The sequence below is a fragment of the Clarias gariepinus genome, chromosome 12 (assembly GCF_024256425.1).
Source record: "Clarias gariepinus isolate MV-2021 ecotype Netherlands chromosome 12, CGAR_prim_01v2, whole genome shotgun sequence".
Taxonomy (NCBI): Eukaryota; Metazoa; Chordata; class Actinopteri; order Siluriformes; family Clariidae; genus Clarias; species Clarias gariepinus.
Genome location: NC_071111.1, coordinates 24,432,226 through 24,449,575, shown reverse-complemented (window position 1 = coordinate 24,449,575; position 17,350 = coordinate 24,432,226). Strand labels below are relative to the sequence as shown.

Here is a 17,350-nt window from a genome sequence, read left to right as displayed (position 1 = left end):
AAAAACTAAATTCAGCCACTGCCTCCTCAGTGGCTCAGATACCTAACCCTAGGTAGGTACCCTAGGTCACCAACCCTAGGTAGTGAATCTGGCCGACAGCTTCTTCCTAAAACAATGGCCGACAGCTTCTTCTCACTTGGGGCGGGTCTTTGCTAAAACACCAGTGTCAATCAACTAGTGTAGGAGCGGCCTCTTGTGGTGTGGCGTCACATCGACAGGCATTAGCGATTGGCCAGGCATTTCAGAAGGGCGTGTTATTGTAATAAATGAAAAGAAAACCACTGGGCGGCTGTTTATCATCGTACAGTGGTTGTGTACACACTCTCCTAACACACAGTTCAGTCCAAACAGCTTAAAAAAGTGCATGTAGGCCTGTATGACCCCTTTAATTTGTACAACTGGTTTACGTATTCTTTCTGTATATGGATCTCAGATTGGACTTTCTGATCACTTTCTCATTGAACTCAGTTGTGAAATGCCTCTCCCCTGCCTCAGGGTAAAATCAACCATTACTTTTCGTAAAATTACTTCTGTTGATCATTCACTGTTTACTGATTCTGTACAGACACATCTTTCAGATATTACTGAACACAGCTCTGCTCTTGATATTCTTGCCAAATATAATAACGCTCTTTCTACCGCCCTTAATATTCACGCCCCACTCAAATGCAGAATCCTACCTTCTACACATACATCACCCTGGTTTACCCCCTCACTTCGCAAAATTGAAAACCATTGGTCGTCTCCTGGAACGCCTTTATAGGAAAACTGGCTTGACCGTGCATCTTATTGCATACAAGGATCATACTCAGCTATATAAATTGGCTTTAAATAACGCACGCTCCAGCTATTATTCTACTCTGATCATAAATGCATCTTCCCGTCCTAAAACACTGTTTTCTATAGGTAACAAACTCACTAGCCCTCCTGTCCCTGTTATGACCAACTCTGTAGATGTCTGTGAGTCATTCTTACATTACTTCCAAAATAAAATAATTCATATACATTCTCTCTTTTCAACAGTATACTCCCCTATCCACTCAAATGACTTCCCTACAGACTGGTATTTTTACTGATTTTGATCCTCCAACCCCTGCTTTTATTTCTGAGTTACTCAGTAAAGTTAATCCCTCTTTCTGTCATCTCGATCCTGCCCCTACGTCCCTGCTTAAATACTCTGCACCTGTTATTTCACGGCCTATTTCACTTCTCATTTCTAAAATCTTGAACACTGGTGTTGTTCCTCTTAAATTAAAGACTGCAGCTGTCACACCAGTCTTAAAAAAAAACTGGCCTTGACCCGGATGATATGGCCAACTACCGACCAATTTCAAATCTTCCGCTACTTTCAAAAATACTTGAAAAAGTTGTTGCTGTTCAACTACAGTCCTATTTGTCATCTCATAATCTGTATGAATGTTTCCAATCCAGTTTTTGCCCTCACCACAGTACAGAGACAGCGCTTCTTAAGGTTGTCAATGACCTTCTTATGGCCTCTGATGCTGGCTCTGTTAGCATTTTGAGTCTGTTAGATCTTTCTTCTGCATTTGATACTATCTCTCACAGTATTCTCATTTCACGACTCTCTGCTCTTGGTATTTCTGGAACTGCCTTATCCTGGTTCATTTCTTATCTGTCTGACCGTCAACACTATATTACTATCCGCCAGTCTAAATTCTCTAAAGCTCCTGTTTCTCATGGTGTTCCGCAGGGTTCTGTTCTTGGCCCACTACTGTTTATCATCTTCATGCTTCCTCTAGGTAAAATTATCCGCCGTCATGGTTTCAATTTCCACTGTTATGCAGACGACACTCAACTCTATATCAGTTTTTGACACTACCATCCCTTTCCCACTAACTCTGTTTCTGCTTGTGTTGATGACATAAATGCTTGGATGACCAGTAACCTTCTCAAGCTCAATACTGATAAAACAGATTTTTTACTTGTTGGTTCACCTAAAAACATTGTTTCTCTTTGTACTGATACTGTTAACATTTCCGGGACCTTGGTTAGACCTTCCACCACCGTTAAAAATCTGGGTATAATTTTTGACTCCCATCTTACCTTTCTATCTCACATTTCTCCACTTACTAAATCTGCCTTCTATCACCTCCGTAATATAGCTCATCTACGGCCCTTCTTAGACATCAAGGATGCTGAGACACTGGCTCACGCTTTCATTACTTCTTGACTTGACTACTGTTATTCTCTTTTTTATGGTCTACCAAATACAACATTAAATAAGCTCCAATACATTCAGAACTCTGCTGCTAGGGTCCTCACTTACTCAAAGAAATCCTCACACATCACTCCCATCCTACACAAACTTCATTGGCTACCTGTTCACTCCCACATTCAATACAAGATTCTCCTTATCACCTTCAAAGCACTCCATGGTCTTGCCCCCCCCATATATTTCTAATCTTAATTTAATACTTACTCCCCTGTTCGCACACTCCGATCTGCAGATGACGGTCTACTGTTAATTTCTCGCCATAGACTACCACCATTTGGAGGGCGAGCATTTAGTATTTCTGCCCCTACACTCTGGAATTCTATTCCCAAACACATCCGTGATTTTCCTTCACTACAGGATTTCAAAACCCACCTTAAAACATATCTTTTCTCTTCCTCTTTTACCAATTTTTGAATATGTGTTTAGATCAATTCTACTGGTTGTCATGTTTCTGTATTTTGTTTTGTTGTCTTTCAGATGTCTCTTTCTATGTGTAAACATTTTTGTTATTGTAAAGCGGCCTTGAGTCTCCTAAAAGGCGCTATATAAAATAAACATTCTCCTTCTTCTTCTTCTTCTTCTTATTATTATTATTATTATTATCATTATAAATGTTTATTAAAGGACATACATACCTTATTGTGTGATAAATAAAGTGTTACCACCAGTCTTTACCTTCTGGTTATTCTAGCAAAATATGAGGAATTGGTAAATAAATCCAGGCTTTCTAACTGTGATCTCCTCTCATACACACACCTATTGATCCTGTTCTCAACTTCAGCTCTGTGTTACTGTATGAGTGTATCTGAGTCAGTGAGTTTATTTATAGATATTCTTTATTTATGCCAGAATGTGAAATAATACAAGACTATTTAAGAGCTCGGTAAAATAACTATTAATAAAGACTCCATGTTTTAATACTGCTTCTATGATACAGATCTGGCAACCCTGTTTATAGCAGTTAGATGGAGACGAATGTCTAATGACAAAATAAACATTATTTCAGCTTTAAGACCAATAAAATGTTTCTTATTTGCATTTCCCTGCTGCTTTTAAACCCTACAGCTCACACACAGTGCATTTAGTTTGTGTCCCAGGTGCAGTTTGTGTGATTAGTTACAGTGTTTTAGTAAATTTCACAGTCATTTCAGACACACTGCAGTCACATCAAGTCATGTTTTGCTCTACAGCTTCTCACATACGTACATCTGACCCAAAGACTCTGTGACAAATCATCAGTGTGCAGTGAAAAGAAACAATCTTCCTCCTCAGGACATTGATGATCAACCTAAAACTTCTGCTTCAGTCTCACTATTAGAGAATGTGTCTTACTGAGGAGCAGGTCATGTGACTCTCAGAGAGATGATCTTACCTCAGTGTCTCCAGTTTACAGAGAGGATTCTCCAGTACAGCACAGAGACCCTTCACTCCTGAGTCTCCTACTTTATTATAGGACAGATCCAGTTCTCTCAGGTGTGAGGGGTTTGATCTCAGAGCTGAAGTCAGAGCAGCACAGCCTTCATCTGAGACACCACAAGACTGCAACCTGTAGAGAGACACAATGACACACTCTTCATCACCAGATTTCAATCTTCATTTAAGACTTAGTTTGAAGCTAATTTGTTTGTAAAATGTCATGATTTTTGTTAGGTAGTTTGAAATTAAGTACATAGTTTAAACTATAGAATGTATTGTCTAATGTGTTAGTGTTAAATCTTATGTACTTCACTTCTAGTATAATGCTCTGTAGCTCTCGTCCTGTTTTCAGAGTCTCTGTTTAACAATGCTTCAGTCTCACAATGCTTTGTTCAGACAAGTTTATCATTTAAAAAAAAAAAAATATATTAAATTATAAAACATATTAAATATAATTCATTACAGATATACTTTAATTTCCTTAATTACTGTGTCAGGTACAGTATGTTTCTGCTTCTATGATTCTGACTATATAAGCACACAATAAATAAGAAAAATATTCATAAATATAATGAGTGATACCATTATTGTATTGGCCTTGCGCATCTATCTATAATTATTATTTTTTTGTGCAGCCTGAACTATTAGTATGCTAATTAGGCCCAACCTCCATTTCATGTCACCTGAACTATCATTATAATTTTCTTCAAAACAACCATCACGGTGGACACAGAGGCAACTCGCAACAAAGACGTAAGCGTTTTACAGAATCTGACAAGAAAAACATCTTGTTTGTTGACACCTTGTCACATTTGCATACTCATTAATATTCATTATCGCCTGCCAAAGATGGGCGTGTACACCCGAACCAGCCTTGTCATGTTCAATTATTTCAATGTTTATACAACACATTGTATTTGCTATAGTGACTATTTTCTTCTCTTAATTTTAACATACAATCCAACACATTATTGTGAGAACTATGTATGGTCTGTGTCTTTAGCATGTAAAATTACACGTGAATTGGGTTTTTGTATAATTTAATTACATCATACAGTAAATACACTCAGTACAAAATTAGCCTCCCAAACAGCTTTAAGTATAAACATATACAGTATATTATACCAATATAACTTCACGTATACTAGTCATTAGTCCATCCTAGTCTTTGGCATGCTAGGATTTAATATACGTAGCATTGTTTCTTATTACTTGCACAGCCAAACAAGATTTGTTCATGTCTTAGAATTAATTCCTTTTGTTAAATAAAAAAAAGAAAAAAACTCCACTGTGGTTTAAATTACTTTGTTGCTGTCTCATTTCACATTTTAAATTTTAAATAAAAATTGACTTATTAAAATAAAATGCCTTTGGCGAGTGTGAGTTATTGTGGAAAATTGGGTTTAATTTTATAACTGTAACCAAATGGTAGCTTTTTCCTCAACACAAAATGAAAACATAGAACATTGAAGGGAGCTTCACCCCAACCTTCAGGGAATTTGGAAAGGTTAAGTACACTGTGAAAATTATTATAGGAAATGGAGAAAGAGAACAAGGATGAAAGTATTTGATGAGTTTATTAAGGGCGATGGGACTAGAAAAGAGGATTTAAAATGAAAGGAAGTTGAGGGAGATCAAGACCAGAAGGTGGCAGTAATGCAACATAGTGGATGCCAACCGCCAGTAAACACTAGTGATGGCAAGTTCGAATCATTTAGTGACTCAGTTCTTTGAATCTCGTTCATCAAAATGTCATTTCGTTCATTTCGTTCTTTTGATCAGAAATAAATTAAAATGTTGCGTTTTCAATAAAAATACCCCCAGTACGTCTACATACACAAATTTTGGCTATAGTTTCAGTTATGAAAATATTACAATATAACTAAGGACATATTATAATAAAGAGCAGCTCACCTCGTATACCTTCCAATCTGAGTCGTTCGTTCTTTTGAATCTATTGCACCGCATAACGCCAATGGAAGTCACGTGTCAAAAAAACGAACGACTCGAGACTTGAAGACTCATTGCTGAGAATCGTTCAATACTGTTTCCTGTATGTAACGTACGGAGGTTTTGCGATGCTTTCCAATAGAAAATGAACTAATACCTCTCCGAGACGACTCATTCAACTGAGTCATATTAAAGATTCGTTCAAAAAGCTCGAATCGTTCATAAACGACCCATCACTAGTAAACACCAAGAAGATAAAGGACTAACTACGTCATTAACCTGAGTCCACTGTTGCCACTAGACACAGGCATGTTAAGTACTTTGGAATGTTTATTTTAAACTCATAAGAGCATCATTAGATTATGGCAGCATAACGTATACTGTATGTCTGCAGCAGAGTTTAACCTAAAGCAACTTGACATAATGCAATCTCAAACCCTGAGAGTCTGTTGTGGGACCTTTAAAGTAGCAGTTATACAGGTAGAAGTTGGGGAAATGCCATTAACAATCAGAAAAATAAAGCTAATGTTGGCATACTGGGTAAATCTGCAGCGTTACAAAGAGTACCCAATGAAAGCCATCCTCAAAGCGTGCTGGGACACAACAAATCCAATCTGTTGGACAGGGGACACCAAAGCAAAATGCCTAGGACTACAGAAGCTTGATACTGTATCAGTCCCACTAGTCTGGAAACAGGAAATTCATGCAGACAAAACCATCTAGATAACATCTTACAAATAGTGTCAGAATTATACCAGAAGGGTGTAAGGAGCTCTTTCCTATGGGTACCAGCACATGTAGGAGTAAAAGAAAATGAAGAAGCAGATAAAGTAAAAAATACACTAGGGAAAATTATCAGGAAAATATATAATAAACAAATGAAACTGGTTTAGCAGATAAAATCTAACAGTTTTTAAAAATCATCTTTTTTTTGTTCGTGCCGTTACATATAATATCTGACGTTCCACACTCCAGTACAGCAGGAGGTAATGCACCAAAATCCACCAAAAAACCCTCAAAGAAGAAAAAGCTGTCTGCAGATGGGTCAGAGAGCTGAAGCACGTGTATAGTGATATGTCAGCGATATGACCCAGAGCCCAAAATACTTTTACTTTCACAGCCTCCATTCTGTGCAGAAGATGAATAGAAAGGTGCAAAGGACACAAAAATCTTACAAATAAATATATACGACCCCATAAATCCTGGCCAAATCACAGACATGCTGATACACACGGGAATAATATCTTTACTTTAATACTTTTACTTTACAAATTACATACATGGCCGATTCGCACAGGATTAAGATCACAGATAACCTCCTCAATTACTACAAATGACTAGAGGTCCTCAGGTAATACTAATCCTGTGCGACTAGGTCTAAAGGAAGTTTCTCAGTGGTACTGTAAGTGTCATATGTTAATGTTAGATGCACGGGCGCTCGTGATGTGCATATGTGTGTGTGATGCATTTTTCCCCTCGGGACTTGGCGTAGAAGGGCAAGGGGCATGCGCACTTCACGAAGTGTTAAGTTCAGTTTTAGTGAATGGTGGAGAATAAACAGTTAAAAAGGATTTCGTGTGCTCTCGTTTTTATTGTTTTTTTTTATATTACAAAGTGTTTAAGCGAAGCCGGCATGAATGCTCGGTCACATTAACAAGAGTGTGGTAACGTTAATTGTAAGATGGCGGGCAAGTTGTTTGCGATGTAGACATTATGCAAATATGTTTCGTAGTGACAGGGATCCGTAACAGAGAAATATTAGATTTTAATAGACAAAAACTTCAGTTATAGTGCACTGTCGGCGTCACATACTGTATAGTGCAGATAGTTTAGCTTCACATACAGCTACATGACACACTGCACGAAAGATTATATTTAAAAAAGCATAATAGGGGCACATTAACATTACAGTCAAAAAAAGTTAAATATAAAGTTAAATGTCCTGAATAAAATTAAAACTTATCATGCAATCGGTTAAAATGCAAGTTTTAAAACAACAGACATCACCTGAGACAATAAAGACATAAATGAGTGTGTGGATGATATTCTCATTTTACTACGTATTTGACTGGTTGTAACAGGAGGACCCTCAGGCTAAACATTAACATTCGTGTCCAGTAGGGGGAGGTATTGCATTGTTCTGCTGTGTGGCTGGTATTGACTTGGCCTAGCTGATGTTCCTACGTGTTGTTGGAGTGTTTTACAAACCAGAAATCTAGAATGACAAAACTGACAATGTAGTATTTTAGGCAGTTTTGTGTACATCTAGAGGAATGTAGTGTTTGTCAGAGTATTTGTCAGAATTTAATGAACACTGTAAGGTTTTCTGATATTGTGTGAGCTTTCCCGTGCATTATAAGGTAATACTTCCTAAAGCCCATGGCCAGATGAATGTACATCCAAATTGCTGGAACTCTTTTGTCTAACCAGAAAACGCTAATGTGCTTCCTGTTGTCTGTCTGTTTCTGGGTCTCCATATGATTTACATATTAATGACTTTTGTTCTTTTGAGGTTTGGGATGTACGTGACAGAGGACACCTGGACAAAAGCTTAAGTGTACTTTCTGTGCTGATAATCAACAGAGACCTTCAGACACATTGGGTGTGTGCGCGTGCGTGTGTGTGTGTGTGTGTGTGTGTGTGTGTGTGTGTCTCTTTCTCCTCCAGGTCAGGGTCAGCTGGTGTCGTATCACGATGTGACGAACACAAAAGCAATAATTCTTCATTTAACTCGTATTAAACAAAAAATTTGGAGGCTCATTTTAAACCTTACAAACATCACATTGAACTTAATTTAAACATTTCACTGCATATCATACAGTTTATGGCTGCTGTTGGGAACTTTTTCCTTTGTGGATTCAGAGACCAGGAGACAGTATTGTCAGATCTTTCAAGCAGAAGTTACTCTTCATTGAGAACTCGCTGTGCGTCGCTGTAGTCACTTTCACTGTAGCCAAGTCTGACTAAAACTTCGCTCTGGGATTTTATACTTTTCAAGAGGGAGGGATAAAAAGAGGTGGAGACGATCTAAACAAAGCATAGTGTAGTACAGGAATCAGCCTGGTAACGGAAGTTCATCAGCATAACAGTGCGTTTCAAATGAATAGGTGCTAATCTAATCAGCCTGACAGTATCACCCAGACCTTCACACTATCATAGACACAAAGGCTGTGAGATTCGCATTCAGATTTACATTGAGACCCTACCCAGTGGTCAGGAAGTACATAAAGACAAAAGGTTAATGTCTCAGACACCTGGGCTACCAGACTTGATCTTCTTAGAATGTCACCATCTTTACCTCAAAATGTAAAACCCAATGTACATAACTCTTTCAGTTTATATACTATTATGTTGGAACCTAGATTGAACATTTTACAAATTTGTAATCCTACACGTGTTAAATTAAAATGAAGTTTGAGTTACGTGTTGGTGGCATTTATGGAGTGATATCCCGGACAATATTCAAAAGGAAATGCAAATTTGCAATTGTGTTTCCCATATGTGGACGCACAAAGTGTGCCATAATTCAAATGCAATTACAAACTTTGCATTACCGTTTGCTTTTTCGCCTTCGCGAACGCACAATGACACACAAAGTCCATTTGCATTTCCCATATCTTACAAGTCATGAGCCTGTCATATTTAAACAGCAAAATCAATGACCACGTTTGCTTTTTCACTTTCTCTGCGTCGCGTGTGTAGACGGCCAAAACTCAAACGCAATCGCTAATCCATTTGCAATTGCATTTCCAACACGTTACACAGAAACCTGTCAATCAGCGTCAGGGGCGGGTCTATACTGTGGGGAGTGATTGTATGAGAAGTGACGTCACTCGCAGTCGCCGACCAAGAGGGGAAAATTTGAGCAATGGAGGTGAACCACGGTAAAGTTGGTGTTATGCGCTATAATGCCCCCTGTCACAGATTGCCACACTTATACAACCTGTAGAGAGACACAATGACACTCTTCATCACCAGATTTTAATCTTGGTTTACTTGTTATAAATATGATGTCTGTTATGTTGAACTATCTCTCCTCTCTCGACCAATCACAAGGTATAACTAACACTAACCAAAACATTAACAATATTTAGTGACATTAGTCTACAGAGATTATAACAGGAAGTGAGGAGCTGTGTAGACTCACCCACATGGGAGAAATATACTTAGTCTTATCTGTGTGTACACACATGCATGATTCCATTAGTGTCAGATCCAGGCAGACATTGGCAACTAACGCCCTCAATGCAAGTCAGCAAACATGCCATCCAAGGCCTACAACTCCCAACATGGCCTAGCAAGGTCAGTGAAGTTCTAATGGCACATATGTGAAACCAATATGATGATAAATGGAACTTGGTGAAGTACACACTCCTGTGTATAAAATCCAAACTGATACCAAGCCTTTGTTAAGTGCTTGCCTCTTGGGTATGACCAAGTTAGTGCGACAGTGGGCCCGCGTGGGCAGCAGCTCCTGTATGCTCCTTAGAATGTCTCCTCTCACTGTCTTGGACAGCCGGTTCCTCCCAGATGTCCTTGGGTGCGGCAGCAGACAAGATTCCCATGTGACTTCCAGCGGCTGTGCACCTTTCCAGCTGGGAAGGGGGACCTTAATGTGGAGCACAGCAGCCTTTTTATATTCAGAATCACGCTGGCTCTAAGCGAGAGTGAATGTGTTGCGGGAGCTTGTGCAGTCCTCTCGCGGCTGTCCTTATGGTGGAGATTAAACAGCTGCATTCAGTACTTATCTTCGAAGTCACTGGGGTTCATGACATCAGCGCAAGCACATTTCACTATTAGCATTTTAAGCATTTGCCACACAAGCCTACTTTGTATGGCGTTTTTTATAGCAAGGAGAAAGCCCGAGATCCATTAAGGGTGATAACCCCCCAGCCGTGCCCTTACTAGCCTACCTAGTGAGCCTACAGAGTGAGCCTACAGAGTGAGCGAGGAGCGACAAAAGATTTAGGCTCATGCCATCACTGGCGCACACCGTGACACACCGCAAGTGCATTTCAGACCTGTGGAAAAAACTGCTACAATATATAATATCTTACTTTTTCTCTTTTTCATCTGTTTCTGGAGGGTCCAAGTTTCCCCTGATGCTCTCATATATTCTCTTTGTTTCACGGCTCATGCATGCCTGTTGCATTTCACATAATACTGCATGTTTTTGTTAAATTTTATATTAATCAGGTTCATCAGCCCCTGAGTGTTCTTTTGAATATAAATAGTGATATATTGTTTTTGACCCAGAGTTCTGTGCTACACACCTGCTTCCCTACGTGGAGCTGCTGGAGAGCATGTAGGTGATTAGGCTGGTGTGTAAGGTACGCCCTATTTATTTTTGTTGTTGTTGAATATTTCAAATCTCAGTTGTAACAGCTGAAATAAATACAGTCACATGCGTCTGTTGTTTTACTTTGACACTGGAAAAGGTCAGCATGTGATAAACCCACTGGCTTCCAATAAACCCATCAAAATCAGGTATGATTTTACCTCAGACTTTCCACTTTACAGTGAGGATTCTCCAGTACAGCAGAGAGAGTCTTTACTCCTGAGTCTCCTAGTGTACTGTTGGACAGATCCAGTGTTTTCACAGTCAGACGCAGTTCTCTCAGATTGGAGGTTTCTGAGTTGAGTGCTGAGACCAGAGCTGAACAACTGTCCACTCTAACTTTATCACACCTGATACTGAAGGAAATAAAATAATACATAATGAAATAAAGTTAGTGCAAATTATCAAACAAGTCCTTAAATCTTTCACTGCAGCTTGTTATTTCATAAATACTAAAAGTACAAACACCAGAAAATATTCACAGAGGGACACTAGACCTAAACATGCATACGGTGCAAAATAATTAAACATTTAAATATTTCCATCAGTCATCATGCCTCGCTTAAGCTCAGGATGGAGCTAAAAAATGTCTATATTTATAAAAAATGGTGACACAGTGGCGTTTGTTTCTAGCACTAAAAATAAATATAAAAATTTTATTTAGGAATCAGACTGATAGTAGCAAAAATCTTATCCATGCAGTGTTATGAACTGGCAACAAAATACAATAAAATACAGTACAAAGTCATACAAGTTCAATAACAGCAGCATGGATTTAATTGGGTGTGTGTGTGTGTGTGTGTGTGTGTGTGTGTGTGTGTGCGTGTGCGTGTGCATGTGTGTGTGTGTGCGTGTGCATGTGTGTGTGTGTGTGTGCAGGGAGCATTTCTGACTTTTTTCCTGCATATTTGTCACACTTAAATAATTGAGATTATCAAACAAATTTTTATATTTCATAAAGATAACCTGAAATAAATGCAGTATTTAAATGATGATTTTAATTATTAAAGGGAAAAAAAGCTGTTCTTACCCACCTGGCCCGGTGTGAAAACGTAACTGCCCCTGACATTGCTAAATCATCAAAGAACTGTGATCAATTAAACTGTTTTTGAAAGCTAATTTAAGTTTCACTTGCCACAGCCTGACACACACACACACACACACACACACAAATATGCGTGCGCGCACACACACACCCTTTGACAGCTCTGAGGTCTTGCCCATGGTGATGAGGTTTGAATGTAAGACAGAGATAAGGAGTTGTTAGAACACCTTCCTTAATTAATGTGTCCCACCTGAGCACATAACCAGTCTGTGGGAGACAGAATTACTGTTGGTTGGTAGGGGATCAAATACTTATACTAATTTACACTGAAATTCGACTCAATTTATAACATTTTTGTAATATGTAACATTTTTATGTAATATTCGGTCTACTGTATATCCTTTAAAATACACCTGATGATAAAAATATAGACAGTTCATTACTTTGGAAACATTTGAGTAAACTTTCAAAATCTACAGGGGATGAAATAATTATTTTCGAAGCTTATGCTTCTCAACTTTGACATGTTTGGTCTTAATTCACGTCTCCCACTTGTATAGTCAACATCTGTGTAAGCTTATACGTGTGTGTGTGTGTGTGTGTGTGTGTGTGTGTGTGTGAGTGTGTGTGTGTGTGTGTGTGTGTGTGTGTGTGTGTGAGTGTGTGTGTGTGTGTGTGAGTGAGTTGTCCAGCACAGTAGTCCTCACCTACAGTACACAGCACATGCACAAACACTTTACTTTTTTTTAAAGGTTAAGGTTGCAGGTTAATTTGTTTTATTTTTACTTCATATTTTGTATAATTTTTTTTTATGGTTGTGGAACGAATAATTAGAGTTTTCATTATTTCTTATGGAGGAAATTCGTTTTGATTTACATGTGTTTTGATAATCCAAGGTTCCACTGTATTCTAATTTTCTGAAATACTGAATTTTGGGTTTTCATTACCTATAAGCCATAATCATCAAAATTAAAAGAAATAAACACTTAAAATACATCAATCTGTGTGTAATGAATCTGTATAATATGACTTTCACTTTTTAAATTAAATTACTAAAATAAATCAACTTTATGATGATATTTTAATTTATATACAGTATATTTATATAAATTATATAAATATTATATTTATTATGTATATAAAAATTGGGCTAAACAGTGGGGCACCATCATTGTGGGCTTAATGGGGCCCCTAATAAGACCCAGATGTGGAGAGATGTGAAGAAATGTACAGTTGACTTTATTGCAGGGGTTGAAGCATACAGTATATAATGTGGGAAATGAACGAGGGAGTTAATTGCTTCATGGATCGGCTCTGTCTGTTATTGATCAGCAATAAAGGCCGAAATCGTCTGGAAACAAAACCAGAGACTCAAGAGTGTTTTATACAACACTCGCAGTCTCCACTCTAATTCATTCCAAAGGTGTTTCATCAGGTTGAGGTCAGGACTCAAGGACTTGATTTGTGCAGTGGTGCCCGGTTATGTTGGAACAGGAAGGGAACATCCCTAAACTGTACCCACAAAATTGAGAACATGAAATTGTCTTGGTATGCTGAAGCATTAAGAGTTCCTTTGTAAGGCGCTGAACCCAACGACTGAAAAACAACCCCACACCTGTTCCAACATGACTGCGCACCAGTGCACAAAGCAGGATCCATAAAGGCTCATCCAAGAGTGTGGAAAAACCTGATTGGCCTGCACAGAGCCCTGACCTCAACCTCATAGAATACTACTGGAATGAATTAGAGCGGAGACTACGAGACAGGCCTTCTCGTCCAACATCTGATCACACAAAACCACTTTTAGAAAAATAGTAAAAAAAAAAAATCCCATAAACACACTCCTAAACCTTGTTGAAAGTCTTCCCAGAAAGAGTTGAAGCTGTTATAGCTGTCAAGGGTGGGACAACATCATATTAAACCCTATGGATTAAGAATTGGATGTTTCTCAAGTTCACGTGCATGTGAAGGCAGACGAGCGAATACTTTTGGCAGTATATTGTATTTGTGAAAGTGTTTAAAGTTTCCCCAATTTCCAACACTGTAACAGTGGAACAGTTATATTCAGCGTTACTTACATTGCTTTTTTGGATGCTGCAATCACAGGCATCAGCTTCAGAAGAACATCATCTGTTATCTTATCTGGACTGAAATATTTATTCAGGTCAAATTCCTCCAGCTCCTGTGCTGATGTCAGTAACACAAACACCAGAGCAGACAACTGTGATAAAGAGAGTTTACTTTGTTTTCCAGATTTCAGGTAGTGTTGGATTCCCTCCTCTAGAGAATTATCACCCAGTTCATTCAGACAGTGGAACAGATTGATGGATTTCTCTGTAGAACGCTCTTCACTGATCTTCCTCTTAATGTACTGAACTGTTTCCTGTGTGCTCTGGGAGCTACTTCCTGTCTGTGTTACTAAGACCTGTAAGAGTTTTTGACTGGACTCCACTGAGAGACCCAGAAGAAAGCGAAGGAAAAGATCCAGATGTCCAGTCTGACTTTTTAAAGCTTTAACTACAGCAGACTTGTGGAAATCTAAAACTGTAATTTGTAATTTTGAAGCTCGACTCTTTTTAAGAACATTTTTATTGTCTATCCTGAACATCAGGTGCACATACAGAGCTGCGAGGTGTTCCTGAATGCTCAGATGAACAAAGCAGTACACTTTACTCTGGTGAAGCCCAAACTCCTCTCTGAAGATCTGCGTACACACACCTGAGTACACTGCTGCTTCTCTCACATCAATGCCACACTCTCTCAGGTCTTCCTCATAGAAGATCAGGTTCCCTTTCTCCAGCTGCTTAAAAGCCAGTTGTCCCAGTTTAAAAAGCATTTCTTCAACACTCTCCTGCTTCGAGTACTTTTCTCTTATGATGTTTATCTGTATGATGAGGAAGTGTGTGTACATTTGAGTCAGAGTCTTAGGGATCTCTCCACTCTCTGCTTCACCCAACATTCTCTCTAGAACAGCGGCTGAAATCCAGCAGAAGACTGGGATGTGACACATGATGTAAAGGCTTCTTAATGACTTCAGGTGTGTGATGATGTTATTGGCCAGGCTCTGATCACTGATCCTCTTCCTGAAGTACTCCTCCTTCTGTGGGTCATTGAACCCTCGTATCTCTGTGACCCGATGGACACACTCAGAGGGGATTTGATCAGCTGCTGCAGGTCGGGAGGTGATCCAGATGAGAGCAGAGGGAAGCAGATTCCCTTTGATCAGGTTTATCAGCAGCATAGGCACTGATGCAGATTCAGTTACATCACACACTCTCACTGTGTTCTGGAAATCTAGAGGAAAACGACACTCGTCCAATCCATCAAAAATAAACAGAACTTTTTCCAAACTGAAAATTTCGGTTTCTTTTGTTTCTTTAAAAAAGACATGAAGGAGCTCCATCAGACTCAGTTTCTGGTCCTCCATCAAATTCAGCTCTCTGAAAGGAAGTGGAAATATGAGGTGGACGTCCTGATTTGCTTTCCCTTCAGCCCAGTCCACAATGAACTTCTGCACAGAGACAGTTTTTCCGATGCCAGCGACTCCCTTTGTCAGCACAGATCTGATGGGTTTGTCTTGTTCAGATAAGGGCTTAAAGATGTCATTGCATTTGATTGGTGTTTCCTCTGTTGTTGTTCTCCTGGACGCTGCTTCGATCTGTCTCACCTCATGTTCTTTATTGACGTCTCCACTGTCTCCCTCTGTGATGTAGAGCTCTGTGTAGATCTCATTTAGGAGTGTTTGGGTTCCCAGGTTTATTATCACTCCATTCAAGAACTGAAACTTCTTCATCAGATTTAATTTGAACTTTTTCTGGAATTCATTTACAGCAGCAGATTCTGGGTCGTGCCTATAAAATGAGACATGGGGTCCAATAATTAATCTTTAAGATCAAATTTTTTCTGACAAGTTATCACTGATATTCTTTATAATGTTCTCACTGTGTTTATTTTATTCTACTGTGTGTTTTCTATAATCTAATCACTCTGTACTTAATAACAGCAGAGATGTTTATAACAGCAGTGTGTCAGTGTCACAGTCATGTTGGATTTGATCTTACCCTGTATCTCTAATGATGTTCTTTCCTCTTCTGTCTCCTGCCTTCTGTAGATCACTGTGAACAAAAAAAAAATCCAGTTAATAATTTTCACCACAGTTTAAATATTAGCCTCAAAGACATAGTTTGGGTGTTTTCAAGTCAGTATTTATCAGAATTAAGGTGCAAATAAGTGTTAAGTAGTACAATACAATAGGTCTTTATAAATATTCTGTTTTAAATTTTCCTCCTCTGCACACGCCTATGAAGTTTGTCACCCAGAGAGTGAGTTTAATGTAAGTAACCCGAGATAAATTTCACAATCCTCCATGCAAAAATGCATTCCAAAGTTTAACTTACCTTTGGACACTAGTAAAATTATCTGTTTATGCAGTAAGAAAAGTGTACTTGATAAGTGTGAAGGTATTATAGAAGTATTAGAAGGACATGGAATGGTGTTTTGAGCAGTGATAGGCTCATAGTCCAGCTGGTAAAGTATTTAAATCATGTGCTGCAGACATTGGGGCTTTGCTTTTTCTTCTGTTTATCAGCGGTTGTTTATTTGCCGAGTGCTGTGGATGGATTAGTCTACATGCAATAAATTGTACAGTGGGTGACGTCTCTAATTTAAAAATCATCAGTCACGCTGTGGTATGGCTTCTGATGGCTGCTGTTTTTTATTGTTATTTTAAAAATTCCCAAGATGACCCAGAGCTGCTTCAGTTCATTAGTTGCATGTGAGAGTTGTTTGTGTTGTCGGTTTGGTTGTTTCCTTTTTTTTTCTAAGTCAGAGCATTCCTGTTATATTAAAACCTCTATTGGTCGCACTGTTTTATCAGCACTTTCTGTTCAAGGCTCCTGTCTCCCCAGTCACTGATGTGCAATTGTGAACAAGTTACAGCTTTAGGCCTTTCAAACAGCTGCCCTGCTGATCCGTGACTAATCCCTGCCTAATCTGAGCGTGGAACATGATCCCCCACGATGACGCAGTGACTGAAGATTCACCCCATTAACACCCTCTTGCAATGTTCTAATTAGTGGGTTGCAATACTGTATATTCCTGCTTCATGTAGGTGCAGTGTCAGGGGCAGAGTTATACACATCCTGCGACAGACAGTTCTTGCATTGTCAGCATATTGTCATAATTAAATCAAGCTTTTCATCTTGGACGATAAAAATAGTGTCAGTGTCTGAGTACCAGTCATTAACTAAAGGCCACTATATTTAATGTCTAGTGTCACACATTCACACTTATGGCTGTCTTTTGTCTTGTAAATGTTGTATTCTTCATGTACACTGGTTGGGGTTCACCAACATAAAAACTAATA

At 38.8% G+C, this 17,350-nt stretch overlaps 1 protein-coding gene across 1 annotated transcript in view; it reads right to left on the bottom strand.

Moving 5' to 3' along the window:
• Nucleotides 1-17,350, bottom strand: part of LOC128534114 (NLR family CARD domain-containing protein 3-like) — a 76,345-nt gene that overhangs the window by 50,763 nt on the left and 8,232 nt on the right. Inside the window, exons 4-7 of the mRNA XM_053508417.1 lie at nucleotides 16,047-16,100; nucleotides 14,064-15,836; nucleotides 11,102-11,296; nucleotides 3,609-3,782 (exon numbers count right to left, since the gene is read on the bottom strand). Of these exons, the coding sequence (XP_053364392.1) occupies nucleotides 3,609-3,782; nucleotides 11,102-11,296; nucleotides 14,064-15,836; nucleotides 16,047-16,100 (2,196 nt within the window). The remainder of the gene's footprint in view (nucleotides 1-3,608; nucleotides 3,783-11,101; nucleotides 11,297-14,063; nucleotides 15,837-16,046; nucleotides 16,101-17,350) is intronic.